Source organism: Xenopus laevis, chromosome 7L (assembly GCF_017654675.1).
Source record: "Xenopus laevis strain J_2021 chromosome 7L, Xenopus_laevis_v10.1, whole genome shotgun sequence".
NCBI classification, from domain to species: Eukaryota; Metazoa; Chordata; class Amphibia; order Anura; family Pipidae; genus Xenopus; species Xenopus laevis.
Window position 1 is genome coordinate 11,419,695 of NC_054383.1, and position 26,972 is coordinate 11,446,666.

At 40.9% G+C, this 26,972-nt stretch overlaps 1 protein-coding gene across 2 annotated transcripts in view; it reads right to left on the reverse strand.

Moving 5' to 3' along the window:
- Positions 1 to 1,027: 1,027 nt before the first annotated feature.
- The window catches only part of rhobtb1.L (Rho related BTB domain containing 1 L homeolog), a 56,334-nt gene continuing 30,389 nt past the window's right edge, over positions 1,028 to 26,972 (reverse strand). For both annotated transcript variants that reach the window (XM_041570243.1, XM_018225107.2), the window contains 9 exons: positions 18,624 to 18,825; positions 16,241 to 16,344; positions 12,224 to 12,409; positions 10,202 to 11,157; positions 7,445 to 7,563; positions 6,450 to 6,600; positions 5,118 to 5,206; positions 3,600 to 3,705; positions 1,028 to 2,292 (listed from right to left, as the gene is read on the reverse strand). In XM_041570243.1, the coding sequence (XP_041426177.1) occupies positions 2,120 to 2,292; positions 3,600 to 3,705; positions 5,118 to 5,206; positions 6,450 to 6,600; positions 7,445 to 7,563; positions 10,202 to 11,157; positions 12,224 to 12,409; positions 16,241 to 16,344; positions 18,624 to 18,815 (2,076 nt within the window). In that variant the 5' untranslated portion in view covers positions 18,816 to 18,825 and the 3' untranslated portion in view covers positions 1,028 to 2,119. The remainder of the gene's footprint in view (positions 2,293 to 3,599; positions 3,706 to 5,117; positions 5,207 to 6,449; positions 6,601 to 7,444; positions 7,564 to 10,201; positions 11,158 to 12,223; positions 12,410 to 16,240; positions 16,345 to 18,623; positions 18,826 to 26,972) is intronic.

Below are 26,972 nucleotides of genomic sequence, written 5' to 3' on the forward strand. Positions count from 1 at the left end.
TTTCAGATTTGGACGTTCTACATGGTAAAGCCATCGACATATTTGTAGTCAATGCTCTACCTCAGCCACATTTAATAAGAATATTGTTAAAACCTCACACCGCTAATCATGTGATGAAACAATATTCTATGCATGTGATGACTGCTCACCCCAGGAAATGCCTTCTAAGAAACTGTACAGGGGTTCTAATGAGAAATTACACTTGTCACGCCATTCGCCCTGTGGAAGGAAGTATTGTGGTTGTTTCAGAGAAATACTGACAGGCCCTGGAGCAAGTGTGTTACGCGACCAAAAGTGGGGGGGAGTTCATTTGAACATCTTGCTGAGGGTGTTTCGTTAGATAGGAAGTTTGCTATGCACGACTACAGTGTGTTTTTATATAATGGGAACCTGGAGCACAAGACAATGTAGTCCACTAGTTACGTTACTACACAGTGAAAGATGACAGTTACCATGTGGCGGTACAACAGGACATATATATATATATATATATATATATATATATATATATATATATATTATATATATATATATATATATATATATATATATATATATATATATATATATATATATATATATATATATATATATATATATATATATATATATATATATATAAAGGTATCTGAGCGAGGAACACAGAGATATCCTATAAGCCGGATCCATTAGACAGTTTTGCCCTGAATATCACTGTGAATACAGCCCTTTCAAATATGTATATATCTATCTAGCTACAGTAGGCATTGCACACAGAGAAGTGTGATTATATCTCAGTTTGCACAATTACAGAATGCTGGAAAATAATATTGCAGCGTACAGATTTCATTAAAAAGGGAGAGAGTCACATGATCAATAGAACTTGAGTTGAAAATGTGCCTATGCGTTAAATCTATTAAAAGAAATGGACGGCTGGTTGTTTTGTTTTTAATCTCACTCAGCCCCCCCACCTGTTTAAACAGAGATATGAGCTCTGTATAAACAAGTCACTTCCTTTCCCTGTCTGCAGTCTGGGTTTTAGGGTTACAGAGAAGCAGCTGTTCATTATATACTGGTATTTTGATTAACTGCCTTCAGCTTCCACATTTGCTCTTAAGAACCAGGAAGTTGTAAAAACACTCCCAGTTTTGCCCTATTTAGTGCAAAATATAACCATTAAAAAATATTTTCAGCACAAGCCCCATTCCTTAAGCTCATGCTAAACAAACAGGGTATATTGCCCCTTTAAAGTTGAACTGTCCTAACTGTAATAATGCCCTATCGACTTTAATGGATATTTAATGAATTTTTAGATCATTATTATTATATCATGAAAACATGACAGATTGCAGATTATAGATTTAGAATAAATAAGAATTTGGGAGGAAAAAAAGTGAGTGACGGAGGCTTTGTAAAACAAAGTAATAAGGATCCAAACCTGCTGTAGTGAGCTATAAATTCTCAGCACCCTCTTACAGCTGTGGGCTAAGAATGCTGGGAGTTGTAGTTGACAAGAATGCTGGGAGTTATAGCAGAGTGGTTTGACATCCCCGATACAAAAGGTGATCACCCCCTGTTTCTCTGCATTGTGTTGCATCCAAAATAGCTTGCATCCCGACAGTGCAGAATAAAGTACCTGAATGTAACAATTTGCTGATTTTTTTTTTTTACTCTGTGACATAACATACACAGTTGTTAAACGTGATTGTCGACCTTTCCATGGCTAAGACAATACTGTTGGACGTCACTATGGACTTTGATCCGTACACAGTCGGAACAGTTGGTGCAGAGCTTGAGGACAGAGAGCATGGATTGCTGTATTGGCTTTTGTCGGAGGTTTATGTTACATTGGAGGGGAGTCCTTCCTCCCGCGATAGGTATCCCTGTATTTAGTGTTGAGCATATTTTAAGTAGCTGCACGTGATTTCGGAAAACTCGCTCCTCAATTAACGGGAAGTCCGCAGTCCAGATCATGCGAGTGGGTTGCGATCCGTTGACTGGAAATTGTGCTTTGATCCAGAGAAGGTATGGGTTCAAATCAGTGCTTGAAACCGAATTATTGTACAGCGTCGTTCTGAGTGTTTAAGACACGGGAACAATTTACAAGTGTTTCGTTTGGAGTCTGTAAGAACGTTCTCGCTCAGGCAAACGCCGCCGAAGAGGAATTCCAGAAGCACCACTTGCGCTTGGAGCGATGTTTATGCAGCGCGTGATCTTCCTTCTCCCTTTCTTTGTTCACCCGTTGGTAGTGGTCTTCTTCTTTCAGGTACCATACGGGAGGCCAGCGGTGTGTCTCGAAATATTCCTGATTTTCTATAGAAACAAATGAACCAAGATATTGTTGTGAAGTTTGTAACCAGTCGCAAGGTTTAATAAAGCAGCGTTTTTTTGCTGGGCATGTAAAGGCAAAAAATAAAATCCAATTTTTACTTTCTTTAATAAAAAAGAAACCTATCTCCAATATACTTTAATTTAAAAATGTGTACCGTTTTTATAAGAAACCTGACTGTATGCAGTGAAATTCTCCCTTCATTTACTGCTGTGGATAGGAATTGTCAGACAGTCCCTAACTGCTCTGCAGGGAAACAATCCTACTTATGAACAGCAGGGGGAGCCCCCGCCTTACTTCCCAGCCATGCAGAACTCAAGTAGCTTTGTTTGTTTTCCTGTAGAGCAGTCGGCAACTGTGTAGAGATTTGTATTGGATTTTATTTTTGCCTTTACATCCCCTTTACGGTTTCCAACTTCAGCTGCAGGGACAAAGATCATGGAGCCAGATTTAAACAGATAAACTGGGATTCAATTTCAGCAGCCCTATAACAGTTATGACCCAGGCCTTTAATGTTGCCCATAGGAGCTCCCCATCTTGAATGTTTATTTTGTGTGCCAGTGGCACTGCACATGCTCAGTGTACTTTGGCTTAGCTTAAGGGTCATCAGAAATCATCAAGATTTGTCTTGGAAGCTGATGCTACAGGGCTGATTATTAATAAGTTCTGATGATCCCAGAGCATGAGCCATGAATCAGATTCCTTAAATAAAAGAAGACCAACCAGAACCACAGCAATTCTTGAGACTGTATATCTCCAAATTATGCAACATGTGCTCCTTAAAGAAGAAGGAAAGCTACAGAGACAGTTTATTGCCAATAGATTAGCCACAATAGTACAAGCTATAACACTATATTTATTCTGTAGAATGCTTTACCATACCTGAGAAAACAGCTCTAGAATCTCTGTTTGTTTAGGATAGCAGCTGCCATATTAGCTTGGTGTGACATCACTTCCTGCCTGAGTCTCTCTCTGCGCACTCATAGCTCTGGCCTCAGATTACAACAGGGAGGGGAGGAGGAGCTAACTGAGCATGCTCAAGCCCAAGCCTTGGAGGTTTAAGCTGAAAACAGGAAGTCTGATACAGAAGCCCATGAGTACACAATAGAAGGAAAGAAATGTGGGGTTTCTTTTGACAGAGGACTCAGAGCAGCATTACTTTGAGGGTTTACTGGTATATTTATGTAGACCTTTCTCATTAAGCTTTCTTAGTTTTCACCTTTCCTTCTCCTTTAAGACCAGGAACTGGAATGTTAGCAGCCTGAGACTCTGCATGCATGTATGTACGTACCTGGAGATTTAGCTTTAATCTCCTTGCGGAACTTGGCGCAAACGCTGTTGTAATTGGTGCAGATGTGATGTAAACACCAGGCTGCCAGCTGATGCGCATTGTGGAACTGTGGGTTGGGGAATGATAAACACAATTATTAATATCGATGTAACTGGGATACATTTCATTATTAAGTAAGTGTTTTCAATTTCCATCCAAGCTCTTGGACTGTAGATATGTCCCCTCTGCATAATGAACTTAGTCTTTTTTTATTATGCACACAGGGAAACAGCACACAGGGCAACTGCCAGCATTTTACCAAACTGCCCTTCCACTGACCTGAATGGTAATCACTGGAACCCTACTGTATTCGAGGGTTGGGTGATTATTATTGTGTTTAAAGGGGTTGTTTACCTTTAAATGAACTTTTAGTATGATGAGACAATTTGCAATTGATTTTCATTTTTTATTATTTGTGGTTTTTGAGTTATTTAGCTTTTTTCTCCAAGGTCACAAGTTCATATATTTTGGTTGCTAGGGTCCTTATTACCCTAGCAACCATGCATTGATTTGAATAAGAGACTGGAATATGAATAGGAGAGGACTGAACAGAAAGATGAGTAATAAAAAGTGGAAATAACAATACATTTGTAGCCTTACAGAGCATTTGTTTTTTAGATTGGGTCAGTAACCCCCATTTGAAAGCTGGAAAGAGTCAAAAGAAGAAGGTAAATAATTAAAAAACTATAAAAAAAATAAATAATGAAAACCAATTGAAATTAATTGCTCAGAATTAGCGATTATATAACATATTAAAACTTTAGTTGAAGGTGAATCCCCTCTTTAACGCATGAGTGCACCACCAGGGTGAAGGTGTTAACCATATAAAGGAAAACTTTACCCCCAAAATGAACACTTAAGCAACAGATAGTTTACATCATATTAAGTGGAATATTAAAGAATCTTACCAAACTGGAAAATATATTTTAGTAAATATTGCCCTTTTACATCTCTTGCCATAAGCCACCATTTAGTGATGGTCTGTGTGTTGCCTCAGAGATCACCTGACCAGAAATACTACAACTCTAACTGTAACAGGAAGAAGTGTGGGAGCAAAAGACACAACTCTGTCTGTTAATTGGCTCATGTGACCTAACATGTATGGTTTGTTGGTATGTTTGTGAGTACAGTGAATCCTATGATCCCAGGGGGCGGCCCTTATTTTTTTGAAATGGCAATTTTCTATTTATGATTACCCAATGGCACATACTACTAGAAAAGTATATTATTATGAAAATGGTTTATTTACATGAAGCAGGGTTTTACATATGAGCTCTTTTTACTCAATATCTTTTTATAGAGACCTATTACTAGGTACTACTTGCTACAGTGACTGTGGATGAAAAGAAGGCGATTGGAATTTTTTTTGGGGGGGTCTCAATATTGTAAAATGATGTAGCACTGCTTATAAGGAGATGTATTTTATTTATGTATTCAATTATGGACTTGGTTTAATGTAGGAGATAAACAAATACCAACCTGAGCAAGTTCCAGGTAAGTGAGCACTTCGTAGTCGATATCAGTGCCGCCGACCGCAGCCTTGGTCAATTCCTGGACTGCGTGTTGTTCTATTGGACAAAGCAATAAAGTCAGTCACCAGCCCTCAGCCAATAGACAGTAACAGCTTTTATGGAGTTAAATCAATGCGGGAGTGAGCAACTGTGTCATTCTAATAACCCGTCATTGAAAATATTTAGAGACCCAGTTAATTATAACCTGATGATACATATGAATGGCTTCCTCATGCTTTACAAATATGAATGTTTAAACCAATAAAGCGTTGATACACTATAATGATCCTTTGCAATTATGTGACCACAGAGTCTTTCCTACACTTGTGTTATATACACAGGGCAGCACACACTAAGTAAGACATTGCTCATTGGCAGAGGTACATATATATATAGCTAAACACGTGTTGAAGCTGCCCTATAGCTTACTTTTACTAAGGCAAAAATAACATATTACCATTGGATGCTATTGTGGTCTTAAAGGAGAACTAAAGACTAACTGTGTACATTATGTTTTGTGCTTCTGTACCAGCCCGAGGCAACCACAGCCCTTTAGCAGTAAAGATCTGTGTCTCCAAAGATGCCCTAGTAGCTCCCCATCTTATTTTCTGCTGATTCACTGCACATGCTCTGTGCTGCTGTCACTTACTGAGCTTAGGGACCCACTCACAATATACAGTACACATAGAATAGAAATGTCACAATATAAGGCTGATTAGTAATTAATACAGATAATTACTACATGGCAGCACAGAAACCAGTGCAATTAGCATCAGAATTTAATAATCTGCAAACCTGTAGCATCAGCTTATATTACAGCCAGGGAAGCTCATTTTCTGCTGGATAATTAGTGACGAGCCCTAAGCTTAGCTTCTCAACAGCCAATCAGAGCCCACTGAGCATGTGAGTGTCACAGACACTTTCCAAGATGGTGACCCCCTGTGACAAGTTTGAAGTCTTGGATCATTGCTGCTATTGACAAGCTGAAACTTTAGGCTGGTGCAATAAGTTCAATATATAAAATATGGCATTTTTAACCATATTAAATTTTAGGGTTTAGTTCTCCTTTAAAGACATAGGCCTCTTGCTGCTTCAGTCTATGGAATTTATTTTATGCGTTGAAGACACTCTGATGTATAAATGCACAAATGTAGAGAAGCCATGTACCATGATGATTGCAAATGCTCCTTATAAATAAGGCAAAACAAATATTTGCCCTTTAAACTAAGGTAAAGTGAGATGGAAACCGATGGTAAAATATAATTTGGGAAGACTTGTTACAGCATAGTAAAACTCCTACCTGTAAGTGCCACAAGGTGAGGAAGGCACATTCTGTTGGCCACTGCGATCACCTCAAGTGGGTCCATTTCGGGCGTGCACGTCAGCTGCTTGGTATATAGGTAATCGAGAATGGCTTGCATGGATGCTTTGCTCACATTGGGAAGATCAACCTACATGAACACAAGAAAAATATAATTAGGGAAGCTCTCTTGAGATCCACTGTTTAAAGAGATACTGTCATGGGAAAAAAAAATTCAGTTAATAGAGCTGCTCCAGCAGAATTCTGCACTGAAATCCATTTCTCAAAAGAGCAAACAGATTTTTTTATATTCAATTTTGAAATCTGACATGGGGCTAGACATATTGTTAATTTCCCAGCTGCCCCAAGTCATGTGACTTGTGCTCTGATAAACTTCAATCACTCTTTACTGCTGTACTGCAAGTTGGAGTGATATCACCCCCCTCCCTTCCCCCCCCCAGCAGCCAAACAAAAGAACAATGGGAAAGTAACCAGATAGCAGCTCCCTAACACAAGATATCAGCTGCCTGGTAGATCTAAGAACAACACTCAATAGTAAAAACCCATGTCTCACTGAGACACATTCAGTTACATTGAGAAGGAAAAACAGCAGCCTGCCAAAAAGCATTTCTCTCCTAAAGTGCAGGCACGTGACCAGGGGCAGCTGGGAAATTGACAAAATGTCTAGCCCCATGTCAGATTTCAAAATTGATTATAAAAAAATCTGTTTGCTCTTTTGAGAATTGGATTTCAGTGCAGAATTCTGCTGGAGTAGCACTATTAACAAATTTGTTTTGAAAAAAACATGTTTTCCGATGACAGGATCCCTTTAAGCTTAACACCACTAGGGGTCACTATACTGAAAAAACTATTGGTTGCTATGGGTTACTAGACCTGGTGCAAACGTTGTTTCTTTTATTACCTGACGTTGTCCTGCCATTGCACCAGGCGGCAGTTTCGGACGACAGAAAGGAGGTTTGAAGCCATAAACCTACCTCATCGTTCGAGCTCTCTATAAACGAGCCCCCGAACATGGCGGACATCCATTCGCAACTGCAGATTAGAAGTGGTTTATGGGCGCTGATGCTGCCATCGTCCAACTTAAACGTCACATCTGAAGAGGGAAAATACAGTGAATAAAACTGCGCTAACACGTCATGTCCCAAAGCTTGGGAAACACAAATACATACTGGGGACCTTGGCCAGAAATTTGCTTTGGTACAAATAGAATTTAATGTTACTGCATTTTGTATCAGGAGACCCAAGCTGTAATTGGACGACAGTCTCACCATCCCATCGTGTAGCCTTTAAAGGGGTAGTTCACCTTTAAGTATGTTATATAATGGCCAATTCTAAGCAACTTTTTAATTGGTCTTCATTATTTTTTTTTATAGTTTTTGAAATATTTGCCTTCTTCTTCTGACTCAGAAATCAAATGAAAACACCCAGCTTTCCCCCATCTAAACAATAAATGCTCTGTAAGGCTACAACTTGTTTTTATTGCTAATTTTTATTTCTCATTCTCCTATTCATATTCCAGTCTCTTATTTAAATGAATACATGGTTGCTAGAGAAATTTGGACCCTAGCAACCAGATAACTGAATCTGCAAATTGGAGAGCTGCTGAATAAAAATCCAAATAACTCAAAAACCACAAATAATAACAAATAAAAACTAATTGCAAATTGTCTCAGAATATCCTTCTCTACATCATAATAAACGTTAACTCAAAGGTGAACAACCCCTTTAAGTGTGCTGCCATTAAACATTAGTTGCAAGTGGCTTTAATGGGATATTCTGGAACTACTGGAGAGTCACAGGGTGGCTACCCTTGCGGTGAGTTTATAAAGGGCAATTGGGCTGCACTTTGGGTGGGTCATTGAGATTCACAGGGGCATAAACGGAGCAGGGCTACCTTAAAAAGCCCATTAAATATTATTGTTGACAGTACGGAGGTAGGAAATGAATGGCCTAGAGTCAAACATACTCAATTTCCCATAGGGAGGAAGCACGCCTTTAAATCATTTATTTCAGCAAAAATTGGCAATTTCTGTTGAAATAAACAATTTAAAGGCATTGCCGAAGTTTCTGGTCTGCTTCCTCCCTATGGGAAATTGAGTATGTGGACTGGCCTGGAAGTAGCCTGGGGAGTTGAATGAACCCACCCAAAAGAAAAAGAAGAAATTGTGTATTGATATATGCTAGAGTCAAACATTACACAAGTTATTGCAATTTCCCATTAAATTCACTTCAGTCTGCAGCCTTAGCACCCTCTCCCTCTACTTCATTAGCTGCCCCTCATAGCGCTGGCCTCACACTGCTGTTACAAATGCAATCTGTCTTTTTTATATCTCAGGGGAGAGTATTTTTAGAATGACTTTTGATCGGGTTAATGAGGAGCATGTGAAGGAGCCGCCTTTCTCCAATCAAAAACAAAGGAGAGCGCAATGCAGCTCTATGAGACTCAGTCACACACATCAAGCAAGCAGCAAAGGGCAGTAAAGCATTTCATATGCACGTGTGTGATATAAACACACAAATTGCATCTGAAGCTTCAGCTGAGCCCCATTATTAATATAAAAGCAGTGCTGTCCAACCTGTGGCCCTTGAGCAGCTCCCTCGGCTGGAGGCACTGAGAATACAATGCTCTGCTTACTGTATACATGGCCTGTCCTCCATTTGTAGTATTGCTGTTCTTATGTAGACATTCTATTATTGCTGATTTGTAGGGCAACATGTGGTGTCTAGGGCACTCAAGGCGTCCTATACTAACTGCCACAAGCGAACCGGATTTATTCCAGTACTTTTTAAAGGGTATACTTTATTTCTTAATGGTAACCCACCAGCACACCCTGGCCTCTCACCAAAAGCAAGTCCAGCACAAGAGGGATCGGCCCCCTCCAAATTCACCAGGAAAAAGAAAAAATTACCAGCACACAGGACTCCATGCAAGCAGGGTAAACCCTAAGTGTTTATTGAAGTATAACCTATAAACACGCATGGTTTACCCCACTTGCATGGAGTACTGTGTGCCAGCAATTTTTTCTTTTTCCTGGTGTACTTTATTTCTTGACAATAAAGACATTTTAGGGAGTCATGTGACACCATCTGCCTGAAAAGGATAACAGCACTAAGCATGGTTTAGAAGGATATCATTTACAGACTATTTTGGAGCAGCTGTATTTTGATTTATCAGTGTACTTTGCACAAATATATGATTTTCTGGGGTCAACTTACTGTTTGGGGATTAACGTTATAGGCAGTTTGTTAAATTGTTAGGTGATAATTTTATTCTGGGATCTCAATTTGCCATATACTTTGGCAAAATACTCTGTGCATATTGGGCATCATACTGTTCCCCTGGCATTTATATATACAGTATATACTGTATATATATATTTATATTTAACAACGATACTCCAAGTATAGCTTAATGAAACAGGTTCCAATATCCATACGTTAGAGAAATAGGATGGCACACACATTTGCAAACGTGCTTAAATTAAAGTGCTTTTTATTCTGATCTCAAACACAACGTCCTCCTTTATCAAGTGTCTCCGAAACGTTGTGTTTGAGATCAGAATAAAAGCACTTTAATTTAAGCACGTTTGCAAATGTGTGTGCCATCCTATTTCTCTAACGTATGGATATTGGAACCCAGTTGAGCAGCAAGGTTTCAGATAGAGCACCACATCGATACGGCCGCAGTCTTTTGAACTATTGTATGTTATAGCTTAAAGAAATGCACTAACCAGAAAAGGTCGCTTTTGAAAGACACTCCTTTATTCTATTAGCTTTTCGGACATGGAATGCTTTCGTGATTTCCTGGTTCATAAAGGCTTCTTTATTTGTTATATTTTCCACCATCATGCGCAGGTCAAAGACTTCCAGGATCTCGGCAATCTGTGCCACTCGCATTAAACCCTTTTCATTTTCATCCAGCTGCCCCGTGTAGAGGAACCGTAAGACGGTTCTGAAGGGCCCATACTGAATAGAGGAATCCATTCGTATGACGGTCATTGGACAAGTTCTGTTTGATATGGGATTGACCGTCAACTCTTGGTGCAAGCTGTGGAACCCTTTACTCCAAGAAGACAAAGAGACGCACCCGTCCTCACCAAAGTCCGTCGTAAGCAAAGTGTCATCGCTCCTTGATGTCCGTAGACAGGAATTTGTTGGGTTCAAATTAGCCACATCACTGTCCTCATCTGTATCTAGGCTTAAGGTCCTCATTAGCAAGTCCTTGTTGAGCTTCTTGCAATACCTGTCGGAGGAATGGCGGGACTCTTCGTGTTCCATTAAAAAGAGATCGTAGAACTTTGAAGAGGAGGTAGCAAGGTAAATTTTATGAGCAAAAATCTTTTTTTGGTCCTGCAGGACAAATAAGACATCGGAACACAAAGGATTGTCCAGCAAGTCGCCAGCATCGTTCATACTGGCAGAAGGGGTCTCAGGGATTTTAATAACTGGCGGCGGTGCTTTAGGAGGAAGGAACGGAGCTTGTAGTAAGGGTCTCTGAACCTTCTTCAGATGTGATTTCCAAAACTGGAGGTGCCGCCTTGAAATTAACGCCGCCCTGATGGCATTGTCAAATACATCCTTAATGCCAAACTGGTCAAATACGCTTGTTTCAAAGTAGGGTATCCCCAGCTCCTTGGCCACTTCCCGTCCTCTTTCTGGTGGCAAAATATCTCCTCTTTTTATAGGCCTAAGATGGTAAAGAAGAACAATATTGTTAATCATTATAAGAATAACAGGAACACGCCATTATTATTATTTATATAGTGCGGACATATTCCAATTCCCATCAGTCCCTGCTGCAGTGAGGCTTACAATCTAAGGTTCCTATCCATTAACACTCACTATGATCAGTTTCATCAGGAGCCAATTAAAGTCGTTGTTTGTTTTTGTGCGAGAAAACCAGACTACTTGTAGGAATCCAAAGCAGACACTGGGGGAACATATATACTCCTTGCTAATAGTGCCCTGGGTGAAACTGAACCTAGGATCTATTCTGCACTGCTGGTTCTTGTCGGTCAATTTTCTTCACTGGTCTGTTAATCAGCTGACCCAAACTCCCTGCAATGGGGGCCCAAATTCTCTACATCTGGTCCTAGCCATGCATGCAAACAATTCAGCTTTTTGTAATTATGAGCTGGAAATATCTGCCTGAATATCCATCCTCAGTAACATCTCTAGCACCTCTGGATTTGATGAGCAAAGGGTTATTTCTGTTTTTTATTTTTCAATGCGATTTCTCGCACCTTCACAGGGACAGATGTCACGAGGGATCATATCAAAGTGCTGGCACATTTGAAAGGAGAGAAAATTGGTTATTATCGAGTTCAGAGTATGCGTGAATTTATCTGTGGATTGATGGGTTTGGCAGCAGGATGCTTGTACCAACATCATTCTACAATGGGAAATAACACACATGCACAATGGGCCACTTCACTTGTGAAAAGCAGAAATGGAGCACAGAGAAATTCCTGCACTTCTAGATTGATAATTAAAGAGGAAATATACTCAGTACCTTTGTTATGTGCCTGCAGTAAATTCCTACCCTGCATATTTTCTATCTATAGGCAGGGAAGTATTATTATTATTATTCTTTACAAATACAACTGCACATGAAAGCAATATACAGAGAAAGAATACTAAATAATACTAAATACCATATGAATATCTGCTGAATTGTGCTTAGTAACAGGGGTATACTTATTTTGGCTCTATATACATCACATTAAACCAATCCAGACCAAAAGAAACAATACCTGGCTAACGGCCGCCTAGCCCGATTGACAGCTTCGAGGTCGGCATATCGCAGGTCCAGCTGGCACCCCACCAGAATGACCGGTGTACGGGGACAGAAATGCTTTATCTCCTGAGCCCACATGGTTTTCACATGGTTCAAGGAGTTGGGATTGGCGATCGAAAAGCACAAGACAACAACGTCCGACCTGTTGAAAGAGAACGCCGTTATAGCCAGTGTTCTGGAATAATCTTTGGATCAGCTGTTGATTATTGAAGGCATTGTTCACCTTTTAGTATGATGTAAAGAGGGATATTCTGAGCCAATTCGCAATTGGTTTTCATTTTGTATTATTTGTGGTTTTTAAGTTATTTAGCTTTTTTTTTAAGCAGCCCTCCAGTTTGCAATTTCAGCAGTCTGGTTGCTAGAATTCAAATTCACCTAGCAACCATGCATTCATTTGAATAAGAGACTGGAATATGAAGCAATAGAATTCTTAATGAATCAGATGAAAATTGAGCGTAGGACTGGCCAGATATGGGATGACTTTGACGTAGTTGGCCAGCTTAAATATATTGCAATATAAGGACAAAATCCCTGTTTTGTTTAAAGGGTAAGGAATTTTTCAGTAGCAGTGTGCACAAAACATCTCTGTCTTAAATAAATTAATAATGGGTTGAGTGCAGAGGACCTCTAGTATTTGCCTGAATAGAAAGATGAGTAACAAAGGATTAGTTGTTTAGGAAAAGCTCTTTTTGGTGTACCATCGATTTTAACAAAGCTCCTACGGGGTGTCGCTGTGTGCTGCATATTCCAGTATCCGTCTCCCTAACATATTCAGCCTTAATAGATTTGCTCATTTTGTATTTTTTCTCCAGAATGACAAGGACTTCACGCCAGACGCAGGGTTTCTATAAATAATATGCTAATGCCACGGCACTGCAGGTTGCTACTCGCAATGAGCTAGAGAGAGTGCGCTTTGTGCCAAATATAAAGCACAGCAGCGCGTTTCATGCCTCGGAGATGTGTCAGCTAGGGTGGCCCTGGGATGCTTCTTTATAATGAATTCACATGGGCATATTGCTGTAAACAACTGAGTCCGAGCAGACCTGAACACAGGGACGGAGGTGCTGTATTAGTGCATTGTGTATTACACAAACACACACACGTCAGTGACTCCTCACACTCGACACTAATCTAGAGCAAGACTGTCAAATCCTATTAAGGGGCAAGTTCACCTAAAAATAACTTATAGATAAAACAAAGCTAAGCACTGGAACTTTGTCTCCGATTTATGTATCCCAACCTGCCCCCTGCACAACAGGGGCCCCACGTCTCTAGCTCTAGGCATGGCTATACGACCAGTAAATGATAGACCCTTAATTAGTTAATTATCTCTCCCAAAGGATCACTCTGCAGGCAATGAGCTGCAAGTCATTCATCCTTACACCATTTAACATTCTAAATTCCATACCTGCTGCATTAACATGCACATGCCATAGCGCACGCTACAACACGCATAGCAATGGGACTCGGGGAAGGTTCTGGCAGTATCTGAGTTACGTCTTTACAGATGATGCAGCCTTTATCTGGAGGACATAGCCATCTGTAATGAATTTATTAGCTTTCAAGGCAGCATTTCAATTCCTAATGCTGTTGCCAGTTGCAAGAGGTGGGCATGAAAAAGACATGCATGGCCTCCAACTCAAAATATGTTAATTATAGTAAATGTAAGAAGTCTTAGATTAAAAGGCTGTTTCTTAAGCTTGGGTCTCTGTTGCTGGACTACAATTACAAAAAAATCTCCAAAATATATTGCTGGGCCAAGTCAGCACCTATGCTCGAAAATTTGCCTTTTAATCTCAAACAGGTCAGACTTAAAGGTTGTGCCAAACCAGAAGTGGCTCGTGGGCGTCTTTTCAAACACTTTTTAAACCCAGCGACAATTTCAAAGAAGCCAAAAGAAACCAGCAATGGCCTGTGCCAAGAAATCAGATTGTAATTATATCCTGATGTGGCTTATTATGATGCCCAGGAGACCACAGGAGTTGGCATCATTGGAAGAAACACATTTGTATGTCTGTTAACCAATTCACCCAGATGCATGACAGCAAAGCAAGCAGTTAGTTTGACTGGTTGGAAGTTTTGTTTAGAGCCGTCTTCAGTTGCAATGGAGATAATAGGGAGTGTGACTGTGGGATAGCAGGTATAGTAGGGAGAGATGGTGCCTATAGTAACAGTGGGATAATAGTCTCTGGGAAGGGAGTGTGACTGTGGGATAGCAGGTATAGTAGGGAGAGATGGTGCTCAGCTCTGGAAGGGAGTGTGACTGTGGGATAGCAGGTATAGTGCCTATAGTAACAGTGGATAATAGTCTCTGGGAAGGAGTGTGACTGCAGGTATAGTAGGGAGAGATGGTGCCTATAGTAACAGTGGATAATAGTCTCTGGGAAGGGAGTGTGACTGTGGATAGCAGGTATAGTAGGGAAGAGATGGTGGTCTACAGTGGGATAATAGTCTCTGGGAAGGGAGTGTGACTGTGGGATAGCAGGTATAGTAGGGAGAGATGGTGTCTATAGTAACAGTGGGATAATAGTCTCTGGGAAGGGAGTGTGACTGTGGGATAGCAGGTATAGTAGGGAGAGATGGTGCCCTATAGTAACAGTGGATAATAGTCTCTGGGAAGGGAGTGTGACTGTGGGATAGCAGGTATAGTAGGGAGAGATGGTGTCATATAGTAACAGTGGGATAATAGTCTCTGGGAATGGGAGTGTGACTGTGGGATAGCAGGTATAGTAGGGAGAGATGGTGCCTATAGTAACAGTGGATAATAGTCTCTGGGAAGGGAGTGTGACTGTGGGATAGCAGGTATAGTAGGGAGAGATGGTGCCTATAGTAACAGTGGGATAATAGTCTCTGGGAAGGGAGTGTGACTGTGGGATAGCAGGTATAGTAGGGAGAGATGGTGCCTATAGTAACAGTGGATAATAGTCTCTAGGAAGGGAGTGTGACTGTGGGATAGCAGGTATAGTAGGGAGAGATGGTGTCTATAGTAACAGTGGATAATAGTCTCTGGGAAGGGAGTGTGGCTGTGGGATAGCAGGTATAGTAGGGAGAGATGGTGCCTATAGTAACAGTGGATAATAGTCTCTGGGAAGGGAGTGTGACTGTGGGATAGCAGGTATAGTAGGGAGAGATGGTGCCTATAGTAACAGTGGATAATAGTCTCTGGGAAGGGAGTGTGACTGTGGATAGCAGGTATAGTAGGGAGAGATGGTGCCTATAGTAACATTGGGATAATAGTCTCTGGGAAGGGATTGTGGCTGCAATGCAGTAGCTATGTTAGAGCTGACGTATTTCCCAGCCTTTAATTTAATCCTGGCATTAAGCAATAAAACTGTGGAGCTACTGTGCAATCGAGGAAAGTGACCCTGGGTAGGGACAGCCTCTGAAAATAGTTGATTTGCAGGATTTAGTCCAGCGTCTGACATATGGAGATTTACTTGGGTGCTGCAACAGGAGGTGGTTAAGAGATTTGGGCCAATAAATACTAATCTGCCATATATTCTACACGCACTTTATTTCCAATGTTGTATTAGCAGAAAGCATCATGAAGTAGTGACCTCCACTGAAGGGCCTTTAAAACATCCTCCCGACACGGACAAACGTTGAGTGTTGTAGTTCATTAACATGCAGATTGGAAACCCAGCTATAGGCAATGTAAATTTCCGCATTTTGTATGAGCCCTAAGTGTCTTGAAAGGCCCTTCAAGGGGCACTAGCATGGCTAGCTGAAGTTGCACCTGACTAGTAAGAATAGCAGTGACATTAAGCACAGTTTTGAAAAACATTTCGGAATATTACCCGCGCTCGATTCCCAAAGTTGTGCCAATGGCCGTACATACGCTGTGTAATGCGATAGCAGCCGCTGCCTTCTACACAATGTGCTATTAATATCTATGCAAGCCTCTGCGCTGCATCTATAGCAATACTCATACATCATTATGTGCAGTGCAGGCTGTTTAGTTATTACTATTTACCTTCCGTAAGCAAAGCGTCTGTCCTTGTGGTGATCGCCAAAAGTGTCCCACAGCCTAAGAGAGACGCTCACTTCGTCCACGACATCCCGAGAGCGTTCAAGGACCTGCATGAAAAACAAAAGAAAAACGTTATGATTTCTGATTTAAAGGGATCCTGTCATCGGAAAACATGTTTTTTTCAAAACACATCAGTTAATAGTTCTACTCCAGCAGAATTCTGCACTGAAATCCATTTCTCAAAAGAGCAAACAGATTTTTTTATATTCAATTTTGAAATCTGACATGGGGCTAGACATATTGTCAATTTCCCAGCTGCCCCATGTCATGTGACTTGTGCCTGCACTTTAGGATAGAAATGCTTTCTGGCAGGCTGCAGTTTTTCCTTCTCAATGTAACTGAATGTGTCTCAGTGGGACATGGGTTTTTACTATTGAGTGTCGTTCTTAGATCTACCAGGCAGCTGTTATCTTGTGTTAGGGAGCTGTTATCTGGTTACCTTCCCATTGTTCTGTTGTTTGGCTGCTGGGGGGGAAAAGGGAGGGGGGTGATATCACTCCAACTTGCAGTACAGCAGTAAAGAGTGATTGAAATTTATCAGAGCACAAGTCACATGACTTGGGGCAGCTGGGAAATTGACAATATGTCTAGCCCCATGTCAGATTTCAAAATTGAATATAAAAAAATCTGTTTGCGCTTTTGAGAAATGGATTTCAGTGGAGAATTCTGCCGGAGCAGCACTATTAACGGATTCATTTTGAAATTATTTTTTTTTCCCCATGACAGTATCCCTTTAAGAATTTCCATGGGTCATTATGGCCCTTCGATCTCCCCTACATCCCTTATAGTGTAAATGCATTCTTCTCACCCCAGATGAGGCTACAATGTTGGAAGAGATCAGACCTTCACAGGGCTACTATGCATGGTCTACTATACATTATACCTTAGCATTACACTGCTTCTATACCGGTAATTCTGCCACAAGCCTTAAATGGGAACCATAGAGAAAATGAAAATTTAATATAAGCTTCATCATACTGAAACAAGAAACTTTCTAAATATAATCAATTAGAAATTCTATACCGTTTCTGAAATAATCAAGTTTATCTTCACTATCCCTCTCTCAGCATCTGTTTCTCTTCATTCTCTCTTCATGCAGCAGTTGGGTGTCAGATATTCATTGACAGTTAGATCCAATATATCTCATTTTGCCTAGAAGATGTATTAAAGCTCACTCTATTAAAATCACCAGACATCATGTCTCTCTACATGCAGAATTTGTGCAAAAGGCAGTTATTTTGTTAGATTTTGTTTGTACTGGAATCAGTTATTTGAGTGAGCTCTAATACATCTGCTAGGAAAGGAAACCCCCTATAAGATATATTGGATCTAACTGTCAATGACTATCTGACACCCAACTCGTGAATGGAGAGAATGAAGAGAAACAGATACTGAGAGAGGGATAGTGAAGATGAACTTGATTATTTCAGAATTTTTTAATTGATTGTTTTTAGAAAGTTTATTTCAGTATAATGAAACTTATAATGAATTTTCATTTTCGTGATAGTTCCCCTTTAACTACCCTTGATGTACTAGGGCACTGTCTAATGGGGTGTTGCTTGTGGGGGGCCCCCATTTTCTATGCTAAAGTGCTGCATGCCAAGGGGAGCATCAACCCAATGCTATAGCTAGAGTTAAAGGGATACTGTCATTGGAAAACATGTTATTTTTCAAAATACATCAATTAATAGAGCTACTTTATATTCAATAGTGCTTTTTTATATTCAATTTTGAAATCTGATCTGGGGCTAGACATATTGTCAGTTTCCCAGCTTCCTCTGTCATGTGACTTGTGCCAGCACTTTAGGATGGAACTGCTTTCTGGCAGGCTGTTATTTCTCTTACTCAATGTAACTGAATGTGTCAGTGGGACCTGGATTTACTACTATTAAGTGCTGTTCTTAGATCTACCAGGCAGCTGTAATCTTGTGTTGTGGGAACTGCTATCTGGTTACCTTTCCATTGTTCTGTTGTTAGGCAGCTGGGGGGGGCCATCACTCCAACTTGCAGTACAGCAGCAGTACAGCAGTAAAGATTTTCAGAGCACAAGTCACATGACTGTGGGCAGCTGGGAAACTGACAATATGTCTAGCCCCATGTCAGATTTCAAAATTGAATATAAAAAAATCTGTTTGCTCTTTTGAGAAACGGATTTCAGTGCAGAATTCTGCTGGAGCAGCACTATTAACTGATGTGTTTTTACATGTTTTACCATGACAGTATCTATTTAAATACAACCCTTTTAATAGAAAAAAAGGCCCAAGCGCCTACTTTAGAGAACACAGAGAAGACAGTTGTGCAGGAAATGCACCACAGAGTAACTCACCTCCTGGCAGACTCGATACTGATCTATTGCCCATACTGTAGGGACGTGAGTGGCCAGCAGCTGGTACTGGGTTAAGGTGGTATTACACGCTCTCGCGCAGATGAGACGGGTCTTCCCGACTGCGTTATCTCCCACCACCACGCACTTTATGGTTTCAACGTTGGGCCTTTCGTAATCCATGTCAGTGTCCATTTATACAGCCCTGTAAAGGAAAGAAACAGGGTTCAGTGGTTCAGTCCCTAATTCAGTGGTTTGGCCCCTTAGAGATGGAAACATTTAGGAGTCAGACTGACGGACCCCCCTCCAGACCAAAACAAGTTTCTCCTTTTATACCAATGGCATTCTTTGAGCTTGAAGGCTGTTTTCATATAAACAAACCTCCCATCTGCCCCTGTTTTCACTAAACACAATAAGAAGTCGAATGAGGGCCTATCTAGAAGAAACCAGAACTTTTAGGATACTTCTGCATGGAGATGCTGGGATTTGTAGTACAGCAACACCCTATGGACATGCACACATGCAACCGCACAAGTTTTAGGATTAAATGCCAAAATTGCTTGTATATAAAGGTAGAACATGACTAGAATGTCCGGATTCACTTTGCAGTGATACATTAACCCAATCCCCCCCGACGTACATTCACTGCTTTAGTGTTTTACTGCAGTGCAGCGAATGATACCTGTTCATACTGCTTTCTTCTCCCAAGGGAAACGCTCTATTATAGCACTTCAGCGTCGCTGCTTTCTAGTGGACTTATCTATTCTCTGAGCTTGTTAAACGGCGCCAGGAGAGCTGATGCTGAATATTACCATTTGCTTTCGGGAGGGAATTTTTTTTTTCCAGCGAGTGATCCCTGGCAAGATTCGCATTTCTAACGGGAAAATGGACCTTGGCGTTTGCTGGTGGGGATACACTTGATACCCCTTTGTGCCTTCTGTAATTCACGGTGACAGGCGATTTGTGTCGATATGGGGTGGCACGAAGGTGATATTGGGCAGTTCTCCACTGACTGCTATAAGCTGGCGGTGATACCAAATCTCAACATAATTGACCCGAATATACTGGGCTTAGGAGAGAATTCACCCCAAAATGTCACCTAAATGGCCTTTAGGCTGAGCCCCCCTCACTGCTTGGAAGGGGACAGCCCCACAGTTTGGGAACCATTGCTGTAAGGAAATAAACTGACGCAAAGTTTATTCCAGGTCTTGTAACCAATAGAAACCAATCAGCAAGTTTGGTGCTTGTTGCTAAACATGGAGTTAAAGTAAAAGTAACACCAAAAAAATGGAAGTGTTTTAATGTAATGACAATATAATATACTGTTGTGCTGCACTGGTAAAACTGGTGTGTTTGCTTCAGAAACACTACTATAGTTTATATAAACAAGCTGCTGTGTAGCCATGGGGGCAGCCATTCAAGCACAGGATACACAGTAGATAACAAATAAGTACTACTATAGTTTATATAAACAAGCTGCTGTGTAGCAAAGGGGCAGCCATTCAAGCACAAGATACACAGTAGATAACAGATAAGTACTACTATAGTTTATATAAACAAGCTGCTGTTTAGCCATGGGGGCAGCCATTTAAGCACAGGATACACAGTAGATAACAAATAAGTATTACTATAGTTTATATAAACAAGTGCTGTGTAGCCATGGGGGCAGCCATTAAAGCACAGGATACACAGTAGATAACAGATAAGTATTACTATAGTTTATATAAACAAGCTGTTGTGTAGCCATGGGGCAGCCATTCAAGCACAGGATACACAATAGATACCAGATAAGTACTACTATAATTTATATAAACAAGCTGCTGTGTAGTAATGGGGCAGCAATTGAAGCACATGATACACAGTAGATAGATGACTTCTGCAGAATCCCATTGTATACTGTAGAGCTTATCAGTTATCTGCTGTAGCCTTTTCTCCTTTTTCAGCTTTGATTGGCTGCCCCCATGGCTACACAGCAGCTTGTTTAAATAAACTATAGTAGTACTTATCTGTTATCTACTGTGCATCCTGTGCTTGAATGGCTGCCCCCATGGCTACACAGCAGCTTGTTTATATAAACTATAGTAGAGTTTCTCAAGAAAACACACCAGTTGTACCAGTGCAGCACTACAGTACATTACATTTTTATGGATTTAAAACACCTTCAATTTTGGTGTTACTGTTCCTTTAGGGTGGTGGCACATGGGGAGATTAGTCGGCAAGCGAAGATTTGTTGCTTGGCGACTATCTCCTCGTGTGCCACCACCCTTAAAGTTGGATTGTATTTAGAGACTGTAGGAACATAGAAAGCATAAAAGGGGGCTCCCAATGGCCCATTTACCACCAGTTTCTTTAGCCTGCACCATCACCCGACCCATTCCTCAATTGGACCTTTCTCAAAGCAATCTTAGTTCTACTATGGTCTCAACCGAGCTGTTAAACAGGTCTACCGACTGGGTCTCATTAGAGGAGATTGCACCACAAGTTGCTCTGTTCCACCCCAACACGTTGAGTGAATATTCAAGTTCGTGAGCAGAAAACAGACCCAGATGAGCACAGGTAATTCCTGTGTCAGACACACGAGATTTGTAGCCTTACAGAGCATTTGTTTTTTAGATGGGGTCAGTGACCCCCCATTTGAAAGCTGGAAAGAGTCAGAAGAAGAATAAAATTATTAAAAAAAGAAAAAATGAAGGCCAACTGAAAAGTTAATTGGAATTAGCTATTCTATAAAATACTAAAAGTTAACTTATAGGTGAACCATCCCTTGGTTGATTTCTAAACCTGAGAACCCCTGTCCCCCCATTGTCTCGTTTCACAAACTCCGTTTTCCAAATAAAAAAACACTAGTCCCTCAGATTAAAGTAGCAACCAGACCTACAGGGATTATCCTGTAATTCTAATGCAGCCTTTGAACCTTGATGTTCTCAGTATATTGTCAGCTTGATCTGCAGAGACCTTTCCTACTGTAATGCAAGTGAGCTGAAGTATCTGGGAATAGATTGCAAGCTCTATAGCACTAACAGCGCAAATAACTATTTGTACAGATATTCCTCGTACCGTAAAGGAATACAGACAGTATAATAAGGTAAATCACTGGCTTCTATTACCATTGGATCTGATTGAAGATTTAATTTTGCTTTCCAAGCTTTATTATTAATTCATTAAGAGGATATTAAATAACGTACAGTTATCAATCGCAGTTATGAATTTGAAAATAAAAAAACATGGCTAGTTATTTTTATTCGTGGCTTAATGTCTTTTCTTGCAATTTAGGAAGTGGAGTTTGGGGCTGCAGCGGGTGGGGTTGTACCACTAAGAACTTGATGAGGATGATAATTAGACTAGGGGACAAAACAATCCAGATTAAAATCCAACTCAAATCGCATGAAAGCGCTGGGTGCAGTTTTGTGCTGCCGAAAATGTACCGTGTTTTTGAGTGCTAATCACCTGCATGAAACTGCACCCGGCTTTTTCAATTCAAAGAGGCAATTTAGTGCTTGATGCCCTCTCCTACTCCAGATTCCATTGCTTAAAAATCTGATGCAATTGCCATTTTTTTTACCCACAAAGCAGTGTTCTGATGCTTTAAAACTAGCGTTAGTTACGCCCATATGTACCCAAGGGGTCCTCCACAATAGATCTGCCCAAAACTGAATCAGAATCCTAATTTGCACATTTTAGAACATTCAAAAAACTGCCCCAATTTTGAACAAAGTGTTTAATTGTTGTTTTCAGTGTTCCAAAGCTTCAAAGTCACACAAATTAAAGGGGATTGGACTTTGCGAATACCTAGGTTTCAGCCATATCGTACAAATAACGCTTGGACTGTGCCAACTCCAGAACCGAATCCTGGATTCAAACTCTTTATGCCCTATACTCCATTAAAAGTATGAGATCTATTATCCGGAAACCTGTTATCCAAAAAGCTCCGAATTATGGAAAGGCCATCTCCCATAGATTCCATTTTATCCAAATAATCCAAATTTTTAAAAATGTAAATGTTCTTTTACTCTGTAATAATAAAACAGTACCTTGTACAGGTATGGGACCTGTTATGCAGAATACTCAGGACCTGGGGTTTTCTGAATAATGTCTTTCTGTAATTTGGATCTTCATACCTTACGTCTACTAGAAAATCCTGTAACTATTAAATAAACCCAACAGGCTGGTTTTGCTTCCAATAAAGATTAATTATATCTTAGTTTGGATCAAGTACAAGCTACTGTTTTATTATTACAGAGGAAAAGGAAATCATTTTTAAAAATGTGGATTATTTGATTATAATGGAATCTATGGAAGACAGCCTTTCCGTAATTCAGAGCTTTTTGAAAAATGGGTTTCCAGATAACAGATCCATACCTGTACTTGATCCCAACTAAGATATAATTAATCCTTATTGGAGGCTGAACTAGCCTATTGGGTTTATTTAGGGCCTTATTTACTAAAACTACATTTTCTAGTCTGTCTTTTTGGGACCAAAACTAATTTTTTCATGGGGAAAAAACACAAATTTTTCAAATTTATTATCCCCCGATGCTGCAGAAAGCCCAAATCCAAAAACCCATCATCCCAGACCTGTCAAGCTCAAGTATAAATTTCTAGGAGATGTCCCTATCCCAATTTGAAGATAGTGAGGTATGTGCTGGGATAATCTGAAAAATTCAGGGCAAAAACCTGTAAAAAATTGAATGATCCATGTTATTTTAATGATAAAAAGGCCAAAAATCGGGGATTGGATTTTGGTAAAGCTTTTTTGATTGAAACAATAAAATCAAATTGGATTTTAGTAAATAACCCCCTTAAAGTTTACATCATTTTTTAGTAGACTTAAGGTATGAAGATCCAAATTACAGAAAGATCCATTATCTGGAAAACCCCAGGTCCTGATCATTCTAGATAACAAGCCCCATACCTGTACTGCTAGATTACACATAAACACTGAGGTTAGGAATATATTCTGACTTCAAATAACTTTTCATAACAATGCCATTATGTATGGATTAAACACAGTCACAAAGCATTCGTTGTATATATACACATTGTTGCACGAGGAAGGAAATGTCACTGTTGGACAGAGCCCAACAAAGGGACTCAGGGTGTAATAACCTTACATAAACATTGCAATACATTCCATGGAATGTCTTCTGCATTTAATCCAATACTTCCAAAAACAACAAAGTGTATGAGAAAAATTAAGTCCGGGATGGAATTAATAATGGTGTTAATGCCAATATTAGGCCACTCCTGACTTAATATACATTATAGTAACCACGTGCCACTGATGAAACTGAATATATAAGATGCATCAAGGTTGCAGTTCAGCAGCTTTGATCCTGCTGGTCACATCAATTGTCAGGTTGCACTGCCCTGCAGTCGCCAGTTACTGCTAACATGGTCAAAGTGGTTGTTCACCTTTGAGTATGTCATAGAATGGATAATTCTAAGCAACTTTTCAATTGGTCTTCATTATTTATACCCCCCCTCGCAAAAGGGGCCCCAGCCTTCCTCCATTGCCCCACGTCTCTAACTCTAGGCATGGCTTCACGTCCAGTGCTTAGCATACATGTAAATGATAGAAGTTTTAGCCGAGTCTATCCGGATTATACACATAGGGGCAAATTCACTAAGCGCCGCACGCTAGCGTTACTTCGCTAGCGTTTGGCATTTTCGTTAAATTTCGTTAAATTTACTAACGAACGCTGGCGTAGTTTCGCTAGTGTTACTTCGCACCCTTACACCTGGCGAAATTTCGCTAGCGACGTAACTACGCAAATTCACTAACACGTGCAGTGTACTGAACGCTACCTTTTACGCTAGACTTCCTTCGCCACCTCAGACCAGGCGAAGCGCAATAGAGTAGATAGGGATTGCTTCAAAAAAAGTCCAAATTTTTTCTAAGTCCCAAAAAACGCTGGCGTGTTTTCTACATTATGGGTGATAGGCTGAAAAAGATCGAGATTTTTTTTGGGGCTCCCCTCCTTCCCCCCTACATTTCCTGACTCATGGCAACTTACCTAGACAGTGGGCACATGTGTAGGGCAAAATAAAATTTTTATTTGATGTTTTGAAGCTTTTCTAGCCATTTGTAGTGCTGATACGTATTCCTCCATTGAAATTTGAATTTGGCGCCGTATGCAAATTAGCCTTCGCTAGCGTAACTTCGCTTTACTTAGCGAATCAACGCTAGCGCAACTTCGCAACCTTACGCTACCCCTGAGCCCAACTTCGGATTTTAGTGAATTTGCAAAGCGCTGGCGAAACTACGCCTGGCGAAGTGTGGCGAAGTTACGCCTGGCGCAACTACGAATCTTAGTGAATTTGCCCCATAGGGTCTGACTGCCCAGCCAGAGTACCATAGAAACCTAGTGGGCCCCAGCCAAGGAAAATTCCCATCCTTGGACACGAATCTAGCAATATTCAAACGGGATACATTTTGTACCCATTAAAACAAATCCAATACTAATAGCAGTCTATGGGGCCCTCGATCTTGAGTGCAGCAACAGGTTAGCTCCATCTTTATAATGTATTTATTCCAGATTTTACTTTGATTTTAAAAGCTTTTACTTACTTTTTTTAAATATTGGGATTAAAAAATATATGAGATATAAATGAGATGAAAAATTAAACCAGTATTTTTTTTCAATATAATCCAGTGCAATTTGGATATGACACAGAGGGTGGTTTGAGCATGGACATAAAAGGATTGAAGTGGGGTATGGGTCTTTAACTCACATAAAGTCACAAGGGCCTGAAACTGCTAGACTGATGCTCTGGCACATGGGGTGAATCCTGGCAGGCAGCAAAACACTGGGAATGGAGGGGCTGTTTTCTGCCCCTGCACAGACAGTTATTGCCTGGACCCCGGTAGGTCTGAGGCAAGAACCATTAAAGAAGAAGGAAAGGCTTGCAGCACTTGGAGGTGCCAAATGGGCCGGTGCTCCTATCAGCAGAAAACTGCACCGGCCCGGGGTTATACTAGTGAGCACCATGGAGCGATCTTCTTTGGGCTTCTTCCTTCTACGCGTGGCTGCGCATGTGCAGTACGATTCATGCGGTGGCTGAACTACAAGTTACTGGGCCCAAAGCAAATTCATTTTAGAGTCCTGCTAACGATATTTGGAAATGGCTTTATCAATCAGTGCCCCAGTATACCCCCTAAATTCCCCCCCCCCCAGCGGACGTAGGGTGTGCTTCTTCTATAACCCACTGGCACAACAGCACTTAGCATTATTACTACATAAACGGCTCCCAATGGAGTCAGTGACAGAGACCCAGCCCATAGCTTTAAATGGTTCTGTTTACATGCCACATGCCCCCCTTCTTGACTGCCTACAACCGTTGCCACGGCAACACACAACAGACTCCATAGGTACCGAGGTGAACCTGATGCAACTGCCGCTCGTATACGAGCTGAGGCAATACTGACAATTGTGGCCCCTTTCATAGGCCGACAAACCCCCGAGGGGAGAGATGAGTTGCATAAGCTGCTGAGCTCCTGACACGCACACACGCTAAGTGCACACAATCCCCATGAGCCGCGAGACACGCGCACCTTTGTTTTGCACAATCACAGCAGGCGTTTAGCCTTTCCCGTTTCATGAGGTAACGAGCCTCATTAGAGGCGGCCAGGGATAACGAGGGCACACAAAGCCTCATTCCATCGGCGCTGAGCTCCTTTATTTCCTGGCAGCCCACAATGAACCTGCCGCCTGCAACTGCCATCAAAGCAAGCAAATGCCAGAATCCATTCAAATCCCACAGGCATGCACAGAGTGAAATAGTGATGGTGTGCTGTTTGAAGTCATACACTCATTGGAGTACTTGGTAAATTTCCTACATTTCCCATGATCCTTTCCAACCCTACGGGATGTGGAAACATTTAACCTCATGTGCTTCAACAGCTGCTGTGAGCTACAAATCCCAGCATCCTTGGCTGGAGGATTAATCCACAACAGATGGAGGCTGCATGCTTGATGCGACAACATTATATACAAACAGACTGCACACACACACATGCATGTAGGTGTCTAGACTGCCAGCTGGGCATGGGCAGTCTGGGTGGTGAACTACAACTCCCAGCAGCAGCACCCCCCCCCCCAGCAGGCTGCAGAAGTTAGTGTCTGAAGCATGTGCAATGCAATTGGCAGCAGGGGGCCCATTGTACATAAACAATAGGAATAATAACACATAGCACAGGGCGCACAGCACATGCCAGTCATAGAAATGCAATGAATATTTAATAAAAGCAAGTGCTGGTGGGACGAGCCAAGCAGGCAGGGCATGTAGGAATGAATGACAGAGCATGGGGCAGCATCATCCTGTGACTCCCTTTGTTTGGCACAGAACTACAAC